This window comes from Scophthalmus maximus, chromosome 12 (assembly GCF_022379125.1).
Source record: "Scophthalmus maximus strain ysfricsl-2021 chromosome 12, ASM2237912v1, whole genome shotgun sequence".
In the NCBI taxonomy this organism is placed as follows: domain Eukaryota; kingdom Metazoa; phylum Chordata; class Actinopteri; order Pleuronectiformes; family Scophthalmidae; genus Scophthalmus; species Scophthalmus maximus.
Genome location: NC_061526.1, coordinates 15,085,164 through 15,095,996, shown reverse-complemented (window position 1 = coordinate 15,095,996; position 10,833 = coordinate 15,085,164). Strand labels below are relative to the sequence as shown.

The 10,833-nt window shown below is 46.3% G+C and overlaps 1 protein-coding gene across 1 annotated transcript in view; it reads right to left on the bottom strand.

The window, feature by feature from the left end:
- Positions 1-383: 383 nt before the first annotated feature.
- Positions 384-10,833, bottom strand: part of cerk (ceramide kinase) — a 32,121-nt gene continuing 21,671 nt past the window's right edge. Inside the window, exons 11-13 of the mRNA XM_035618560.2 lie at positions 8,018-8,217; positions 5,213-5,433; positions 384-2,650 (exon numbers count right to left, since the gene is read on the bottom strand). Of these exons, the coding sequence (XP_035474453.2) occupies positions 2,527-2,650; positions 5,213-5,433; positions 8,018-8,217 (545 nt within the window). The 3' untranslated portion in view covers positions 384-2,526. The remainder of the gene's footprint in view (positions 2,651-5,212; positions 5,434-8,017; positions 8,218-10,833) is intronic.

Below are 10,833 nucleotides of genomic sequence, written 5' to 3'. Positions count from 1 at the left end.
GATTGGAATTTTGAATGATGTGGATACCAAATTCAGATTTCTCTTTTTGCCGTCCGACACTTTGGAATTGCCTTGCGGCATCAAAAAAAGAAACAAGCTCTAGACTGTGTGCAGAATGAGCACAGCTTGAAATACCACTCCATCTCAGCAGAGACCTTTGATGTCTGATGTTCTTTAATGAAACATCTCGCTCACATCAGAGCACCCTATTAAATTCCGCTCATACAGGGAGAGCGAGAGAACGAGTGAGATTGAGAAAGCCAGAGCTCTGACCTTTTTGAGTGTGTGTGTGTGTGTGCGACAGTGAAAAAGAAAAGGAGGGAATGAAACAACGGTGGCTTCAAACGCGGCCAGATCACACAAAGGAGAAGAAACTGTCGAAACACACTTCAAAAGTACTTTATTAAGCATTATCATAAACTCCGTAGGTCAAATCTACATCACAGTGTCTACTTACATCACAGTTTACTTTATGTGTTTACACAAATATGGCAAGCACAGCAAGATTGAAATAAAAACTTATGTTGAGCTAAAGATTAACATTCGTTTTCTGCTAAGAAATCTCTTCATGATATCCGTGGTGTTTGTTGGGGTTGGTGCACAGTAGCGTTTTTTTCCAGGGATGTATAATTTTGGTTTGGATAAAATCGGAAATGAAATCTCTCTCTTACAGGGAGAGCTTGAGGTTACACGACTGCAAATCTTGACCCATGAAAAAGAAATGGCTATGTAGCCAAAAGGCCTCCGTTGTATAATGCAAGCCATGGGTGGCAGCTCCTTTGGCTTAGTTACTGTAGCTTACAAGACTTGCAATATGATTAAAGGTCCAAGGGTTAAGGGGATCTGTTGACAAAAATTGAGTATATTTTTTATAATAATAATGGGTGTACAATCACCTTAAACTAAGAATTGTTACATTTTATTAATTTCATTCAATTTTTTAAACTTAAATTGAGTCCTGTTTATCTACTAAGGAGGCAGTCCCTCCTTCCACAGAGTCCACCATTTTGCACTGCTGTGTGTGTGTGTGTGTGTGTGTGTAAGGATTCAAAAGCGTAAGTCTTTCAAAGAGCGTCACTGCAGATTGCAGAAGAGAGCTCTGAAGGTGAAGCATTATAAACATCCAGAGTGAGCATTAACTAAACAGGAGTGGATTCAAAGAGCAGACAAAGCTTTCAAGGTGTTAAAAGTTAGAGAGTGCGTGTGTGTGAGTGCATTATAGAAAGTGTGTGTGTGTGTGTTTGCTGTAGCGAGGGAGCATCCGCAAAAGAGCACAAGTGAGGCTACCGCACACACACACACACACACACACACACACATACACACACACACACGCACATACATACGCACACACACGCACATACACATACACACGCACGCACGCGCACACACACACACACACACACACACACACACACACACACACACACACACACACACACACACACACACACACACACACACACACACACACACACACACACACACACACCCATAACCCTAATGTAGCATCATATCGAAGCAGTGACAGCAAAACAATAAAACAAACAAACAAACCTACTGTAATAGCAAACTTCGGAGCTGCTGGTTTTTTCCCTCTCCAATGACTTTTCCTCAGAGATATCAAGACCAGCTCGACTTGCTAATTTCAGAGCCATGCAGTAGATTATCTCTAACAGCATTAGCAGCGTATAATTCGGGCTAATCCCAGGTGATGGCTGAACTGTCGGCGGTTTTTCAGCCGGAGAGGAAGCGGAGCTCAGAGCCACAGGTGCAGCGCAGCAGTGCTGAGACAGTGAATCACTTAGCAACCACTTTGCCTTGTTACCCAGAAGCCACCGGGGTCCTGTTAGTGTATTAGCAGGGTATTCAGTTCTTTTCATTAGTGCCCCTGGCTCATATCCGCTTTCACCTGGGTCACGGATTTAATATGTTTTTTTTTTTTCTTCCCCCAAAAAGGGCAAACGGCAGACTGCACTCCTGGGTTTTTATTCCCCCTTTTTTTTCTTGGTGGAGCCCAAGTCTACTTCACAGGCATTTTGTTTTTATTCATCCTTCGTACAAAGCGCAAGTATCTCCTTGGCTGTCTCTCTTTCTCAGTATAGGCAGAAATCCTATTTGCGTCCTCCTTCATGGTGGTATGGGGAAAAAGAAATTCTGATTGCTCTGTGTCCATGAGTCCAGCTCAGTGCAGCTCAGCTGTGTTTCATTTTTCTGTATGAACACCCGCTGCAGTCTCTTCGGACCTCCACCTTTCATTTCTTATGGCCGGTGGTGGCAGCTCTCCATCTTCATTTTTTGGGATTGTTCTTTTTTTCTTTTCTTCTTCTTATCATTCCATCACCTCGCGTGCACACAGAGGACTTCCTGCACGGTTCGTTCAGGCGAACTCACTGCGGAGAGGGACGGGATGCCAGCAATTGGAGTTTGCGCTCGTGTGATGTGTATTTTTTTTTTCCCCAGGAAAGTGTTGCCGAGGGCAAATTTGTGTTTTGTTATCTGGTGGCTAAATGTCCGGTCCAGCTCTCAGTCCACTGACTGGTGCGCGCTGCTTGGTTCCGGGGCCAACAGTGTCCAGGGGTCTTCAAACATACACTGCTGCTGCTCCTCGATACCGCGGGCAAACAGCCTGATCAACTGGCACCGGACACTGCAGAGAGAGAGAGTACAACCAGACGCGCACACACACACACACACACCATCATCATCATCATCATCATCTCGCCTGAATAACAAACTATCAACTTAACAACCCGTGCCCATTTCAATGACACTTCACTGTCCACGTGGCAGATGTAAATGAAATCGAACGGCGCCCCCCGGTGAGGGGCGGCACGACGCGCCAACTCGAAAGTGAAACTCTCCTCGTGGCGTGTGAAACTAAAGACCTTTAAGGAGCTGCTGTAACAGATGTCACCGCACCAGATGAGCCTGGTGCAATTTAATGACACGCATAACAGATCCCCGACGCGTACAGGGTAAAAGAACACTGACAAAAAGAAGAAGAAGAGAAAGAAGCGGCGAACGGGCAAAGCGGGTATATTAGGGTACAGTGTGTTTTATCGTGGCATTGTCGGGCAACTGCATTTTTACTGGGACACCTTTTGTTTCCTCGCAGGCTTGCAAGTGGCAGTTTGAAAAATGTAATAGCACGGTAAGGTTTATTTCCTGAATGATATTTTTCAGTGCAACACATAATAATGAGGCAAGCTGCATGTTCAGGTTATTATTAACTTGTTTGGATCTTTCATTGTGGCACCTTGAGAGTTTCACTTTCAAAGGTGTGTGTAACTTTTCAAAAGCAAAACTCTTTACCCCCTTTAACTTTCTTTCGGTTTCACCCGGGCCATCGCCATTAATTATCCGCACTCCGGCTGGCTCACTCCGAGAACGATTAGCGGAGCAGAAGAGGCAATAAAAGGACGGACCTCTGCTTTAATTAAAGGGGAGTAGCCTTTTAACACGGGGAGGGCCATTAAATTACCAACATTACAGCGCCATGCATCATTGGCGAAATACAATGGAGCATGAAATAAATGGCGCGTCAGGCGGGTGCCACGCCGGCCGTATAGAGATCTGATAGCGAGGATCGGCTGAAGCGGGAGACGGGGCCGGAATAATGAGGAGGGGCCGGCGACCGCCGAGTCGCCAAGATGGTCCTGCAGAGAACGATGAAGAGAGTCTCCTGATCAGACACAGTCGGACACTCGCAGAACTCACGGCACAACTGCTCTCGTTTCTGTCTCGCCAAGTAGGGGGACTTCTTTATCAGGAGCCAATACTAAGCATCAAGACTACTTCCTTTTTTTCTTGCTATTTAATATTTAAGTATAAGTGAAACAGTAATGGGAGTCTGCAGCCGTGAGACTTAAGCATAGTAGTGCTTGGAGCTGAAAGCTCACAGGCCCACAATGCCAATGACTGCTAAAGGGATGTTCAGCTGGAATAATGTTAAACCATCCTTGGTTCTGCATGTAAGCATGTTAACATCTGTTAACTAGCAGTGGTATCTTTCAGTATCAGTGGGACCCAGGGATAACGGTGCGTTCAGGACCGTCACGTGATTGCCTGCGCATATTTGTAGACTGTATATGAAGATGGACGATCTCTGCTTCCTGCGAGATCAAGAAACAAAAAGAAATTGCCTAAAATATTCTAAAATGACTAATTCAAGCCAAATATACCAGAAACCCGAACGCACTTGAACATACATCAGTGTCATAACAACAACCTTAAATGACAGCATGAAACCATCTGAGAGAAAAGTTCATATGACGTTGTAATTTTACTTTTGGTCCAAAAGTAAATTAGTCCAATTTGGTCCATGTCCCCTCTGCTAACATGAAGGAGGCGGGGTTAATTCCCTATACTGCAGTTGGCCACCAGGGGGCGACACCGAGGATTTGGCTTCACTTTTGAGGAGACGTCCTCCATCTTTATATGCAATGTCTATGATCTTTTCTTTGGGTATATACATTTAAAGTAACCTCCCATTCCCAGAAGTATATGCACCACCACAGCCACTAAACCAAAGTATTGGAAAAATGAAAAGATAATTATAATAATGCTGCATGAAAAGTCAGGGAATCATTATGATCACTCTGATCTGAGAAACATGAATGTCCATTCCGAAAATTCAAAGCAAATGTATTCTGTAGTTGTTGAGATATTTCAGTCAAAGTGTGGCTAAATAATTGGATGCGTGAGTTTTTCTTCAGTGCACAGTGAATACAGAGCACACACGACTTCATCTGTTCCTACTTAGGCTTCCGTTCATGATACTCAGAGACATTTCAGGGCAATTTAAACCAACATTAGAGCTTTAATACCCCAAAAGAAGAGTCTTTACCGTGAATACCCAACCAGGTGGTGCTGTAGCTCTGCAACTGTTTCAATACTTTTCCCATTAGAGCACTTCTACAATATTATGTGAAACCGACTCAAAGCCATTCGCCGGTCGTCATCTGAGAGGAGAGTGATCCCGCCCGCCTGCCTCAAAATGAAGAAAATAAGCAGGAATGGTGGAAAAATAAGATTGAAGTGTGCCCTCCTTTAGCAGGCAAAATGATTGACTGCCGGGTTATGTATTTCAAGTTTGTATTTCAAGTTTGCCTGTAAGTCTGTAGTTTTCAGCTGGATATGAACCAATGTCGCTTCTACTGTATGCTCGAAGCTGTACAGTTAATTCCCAGGCGATGCTGTGACCGGTCACCTGACTTGGATGGCAGCGTGCGGCAGGATCTCCCCGTCGCAGGTCCAGCTGCTGCGGGCTTTGCCGCGGTCGCAGGTTGCTTGGCCGGAGCAGACGGGGCCGAAGCCCGTCTTCGCCGGAGTCTCGCCCGGCTCCCGGTCTTCCGCCGAAAGCGTCGCGCAGTGCCGCGGCTGGAAGCGGAACGCCGTCACCCGGTGGACCTCCACGAACGAGTGGTCAAACTGGGGGGGAGGGAGACAGAGACAGATGCAGGAGTAAATGAGAGAGAGGAGCGATGGATGGATGAAGGAACAGATGTGCCCACAGATGGTGCAGAGGTTAAACACCCCACTCTCTCCAGTGACAAGTTTCATTTCAAAATGCAGTTTTAATTATACAGTACAATTACAGACATATTTGCGAAAACCATATATTTTCTTAACAATAAGTGGATTCCTGCAAACATTTTTCCTCTCCTATCTCCATGTTAAATGGTTTAACATTTAAATGTCTCAGGTAGAAATTACTTGATTTAAGAAAATGGGCAGTGGAACATTTAGCCGCAATATGATAATTTTTTCTATTGTGTGGCAAAACAATTTCGCCGCACGTTATTCCTTTTTCTTTTTTTGTTTAGCTCACTAGCTCCTGGTGGGTGAGGTAAAAATGTAATTCCTCCAATGTCTTTTTCCACGGACTCCTACTGATTTTTATAATGAAAAGCAAAACTACATGTGGGGTTATCATGCGTTTTTTGGGGTCCATTTCTCAAACTGAAAAACAGCGAGAACGGGAGAACACATACAAAATGAATGGAGAGGAGATGAGAGGTCAGGTGAAATGGAGGTGCGCGAAAAGGACGGGAACGCCAGGAGGAGTGAGGAGGAGGAGCAGAAACGGAGAGATGAAAAGAAATTATTTTGTCAAAATCCCCTTTCATCTCACTCAGTGTCGCAGAAAGGTCCAGCTCAGTGCGGCGCACTGTTTTCTTTAACTTCACGGAGTGCCACTTTCTCTCCGTTCGACTCATTTTTCTCTCCTCCGTTCTCTCTCTCTCTCTCTCTCTCTCCCTTCCTTCTCTCCCTTCTCGCCCTCTCTCGTCCCGAAAAAGCGGACTGACAGCCATTTATTTCACATCAGCCCCACTTTATGACTGCAGCCGCTTTGCATTCATGCCGGACGCTCTGCCTAAAAGGCTTTCTGACAAGGCCATGAATACGCTTAGTGGCTCCTCACTCCTTGTTTCTCTCTGCTTGGCTGGACAGTGATGCTGACGTTAAGTGAACTCCGATGCAAAGTCCCGCTCGCGCCTGCTCACGCGACGACTCGTCTACCTCAGTGTGCTGCAAGTGAGGCAGCCGAGACATCCGGAAGCTAGAGACGCCGGCGCGAATCGGGACTGCCAGCACCACCTCATATGGATAATGAGATACGTGAAATAATAAATCTTCTGTTTGCATGGTGAACCCGAAATGTGAACCTGCTGGTAGCGCTGGAGGAAATTCGGTCACTGGATCTCCAGAATCACAGCATAAATGCACCATGAAATAGTCCAAAGAAAACTTCACAGATTCCCATCCAACAGTTTTTAAGATAATAATCTAGCGATCCAATTTCCAGGTGTCCTCCCGGCGTCTAACATGGAATACAGAAACATCGCGCTGGCGACTCGCGGCACTGGATTTCAGTCCTGGGTAGGGTAGAATAAATTTAAGGAATCTCTGCCGTAGCATCGCCGGGGAAAGTTGGTCGTTTGAACTTAACCATACGCGTGTGTGATCTCGTTCAGCACGTCGTCATTTCGTGTCGTCTGGGTGGAAGCAATCCCAGCACACGCTCCATGTCACACAGAGCGGCAAGTTACTCATTTTACCAAAACAGCAGCATCCTTTGCACTCTTTTCTTGAAACCCCTCCCGCATCATTTCTGGGTTTCACCTGACAGTGAACGGTTTGAGTCCTTTTAAAGGCTGCAAATATATAATTTCTTAATCTACTAAAGCCTTATTTACAAGAGTAACAATCTCTCAAATGCTTTGTGCAACGAGTGAAAACGTTGATCTCAAGACTTAGAGCCCGCCTCAGGATGTCAGTGTTGGCTCAAAATACAGTTTTGCATTTGCACACTTTCACCAGGGGTACCTACAGAAAAACACTTACAGGATTCCTTCTAAATGGGATAAACTTCTCGAGGTCCTTCCTGAGGTAATAATTACTAATCACCGGACTTCCCCTGGCAATACTTGCACCGTCCTAAGAGGGCATTAGTCTGGTATCCGCCCCGTTCTCCCATACAGCATAACCCTGATGCAGCGATTACCGGCGCCCTCCCCGGACCTGGGTGGAGGTTATTTATGATACGTGGGAAGGCGCAGGGGCGAAGGCATTTGAACTAAATTGAACCATAGTTGGGAAATCGAGCGGAGTCAGCAGACGGAGAGGTGCTAGCACAGCAAGTGGGCTCGTTCGCAGGCTTAACACACTCTCTCTCAATTCATCAGTGCACGGATTGAGAAACTCTTGATGCTGAGCACTAAAAACTCTGCAGGCGGAAAGGGGGGAGCAATCGGAGGGGAGGGGGGGGGTGCGCAGGAGAGGGGCGTTTCGGGGATGAAATTGTCTCTGAAGTTTTGCGTCGGTTTTTTTTTGGTTTTTTTTGGTGGAGTTTTTTTCCACTTTCGTTTATCATCGCTGGATCAAACTCGCATCAATTTCACCCGGCTCGTTTCAATTCCCAAATGTTGCACAGTACGTGCGATGCATCGCCATTAGACGCACGTGCGATAGAAATGCACAGAGCGACCAGAGATTGCTCCTTCCTTCCTACCTGGTCGTCTCTGTTGGTGTGTCGAAGAAGGTGCCGGAAGAAGTCCAGGCGGGAACACTCCCTGATGAGGATGAGGTCGGTGGTGCCGTCGGCGAGGTGGGCGGACGGCGACAGGCCTCTCGGGCTGCGGGGACACGCGCAACTCATGCTGGCTGCATTGATGGCGATGAACTTTCCACGGATCACGCTCCAGCCGTCGTCTGGAACAGAGGAGTCAGGGGTTTAAAAGTGTGACAGCAGGAAATTTAGATCAGATCAGATTAGATTCTGATTTATGTAAAATGCGACAAAGTATCTTTCAAATTTTTTGTCAAAGGAGGAAACAAATATGTATTTTGAGCACTGGACAGAAAAGATATATCCAGAGCTTGAAATTCAAAATTCTCAAGGACTCAGCCAATCAGAGTGCAAGGATGAGAAGGGACGGCAGCCATTGTGGCATTCTCACCCAAAAGGGTATTTTTATGTATTTCTTGATGATATTAAAGCTAAAAAAACAACAACATTGAAATAAAATAACACCCTACAGCATATTAAAACCTGTGCTTTGAGGTATACAACCGAACCACACGAAAGAAGTCAAGTTTGAATATCTAAACTAAAAACCTCTGAATAACTTAAATCCAAGTGGGTGAACTCACTTTGACTGAAGCGTACTCAAAACGAAATCAGATGTGGCGTGTTCACGCCGGGAGAATGGTGCAGGCTTGCAGCAAAAAAAAAAAAAAAAAAATCAAGCGCTGCTGAACACGTCAAGCCTTGTCCGGCAACCATTTACTTAGCTCTCCTCTTTTCTTCTTTTTACTGCGGTGTCAAAGCTCCTCCATCTGACACCGACAGCGTCGGATGAAGAGAAAGAAGCGCTGCGGTGAATATGCTGCACTGCAAATTAGGTTTTCTTTTTTGCAATGCCGCACTCGGCGGCAGTTCCACGATATTTCCAAACATGCCACGTTTGAGTTTGTGTGTACTGCGCCGGCCTTGAGCTATACAGCACTAACCTGTACGAGTTAGATAAGAGATAAATAGAAGCTACAGAAGCCTGATGCAGTTTAAGCCTCCGGTTTAGGGTTTATTCCACAAGTGCTGCAACTAATTCGTCTACGTACCACCAGGTATTTGGGTTTGAAATTGCACTGTGTAAATTTCCGAGCGCTTCACGAGTTTCCGAGCTTGTCACGCTACGGCGGCGATGCCGATGAGGGGTCCATTAAGATCCAGATGTCTTGGCGGGAAGCCTTCGGAGCGGCTTCACCCCGACGATTGGAAGCACTGTACAAAAAAAAAGCAAAAAAAAAAGAAGCTGAATGTCTTTTCTGTTACGAGTTTGCCAGAGGAGGAGCTCGCACGCTCTTCAGAGGAAGTCACGCAGATGCACGGCAGACTGCACGGCCTTCAAGTCGCTGATTAGACGCACGCGTGGCCTCCGAGTCTCAGGCGACAGACGCGACGGCCGCACTCCACAAAATCGCCCGCCCTGTTCCTCGGAGATTAGCGGCTGTTTACGGGGGATGGCGTATCAAAGACAACGGCGGCGTCCCCCCCGCGGGACCGGCGGTGCCTGTCACCAGCATGATAGTCACTGGAGTAAGCTGCAGAAAAAGTGATCACAGACGTCCAAATTAGCATCTGACTGTTTTTAGGAGCCATCTCAGAGGGGAAATGATGTGATCTGGGAAAGCAAAACGATTCATTACCTTCCCCCCCCCCCCCTCCCCCCCCAACTAATTTCGCAGAAACAAACCGACAGAGGTGATAACGCGAACCAGCGATAACAAGCCCGCTGAGGGCTACATTAAAAAAACAACAATATTCTAAATGGGAAGTTGTGATTAAAGCAAAATTATAAAAATAACAATAAATATATATATATATCAAAAAAATAAAAAAACAAATCCAACTGTGGATTGTACGGCTCTTCATAAGTGAACCTTTCCAAATGAGTATTTGCTGTCGGAGGACAGGCTTGGCTCATTTGCAGGAGAGAGTGAGTGCGTCGTGCCTCATTGATTCAGCAGTTGTCTGAGATTTCCCACGCCAGGAAGGAAAGAAAGAAAAACAGCGGCAGTGGCATGAGACAAACCCTCCGACACAGCCGGCGGTGCCAAATTTCGTCCTGATTAGTGGGAGTCTGTCACACACGTCGCACACAAACAGGTTGCGCTCCCGTTCATATTTACACAAGAAAACACACAACCACACACAGATAGCCAGGCCAAGACAGAAAATCTTGATCAAACACTAATTAGAGAGGAAGAAAAGAACACACACACACACACACACACACACACACACACACACACACACACACACACACACACACACACACACACACACACACACACACACACACACACACACACACACACACACACACACACACACACACACACACACACACACACACAGCTCATCTGCATCTCAAAGTACACACAAACATGCCCAGTGCTACCACACAGGAGCCAGCATTTCATCTGCCTCCAGAGGTTTGTGCTGCTGTGTCGGTGGGTTGAGAGGATTGTAGATAATGAAGTGTGTGCGCCTGTGTGTGTGTGTGTGTGTGTGTGTGTGTGTGTGTGTGTGCGTGCGTGTGTGTGTGAGCACCACGGTCATAGGGACAGACGAGGGATAAGGGGAGTCTACTGTTGTCCTACTCAAGGCCCGAGTGCGCACACACACACACACACACACACACACACACACACACACACACACACACACACACACACACACACACACACACACACACACACACACACACACACACACACACACACACACACACACACACACACACACACACACACACACACACA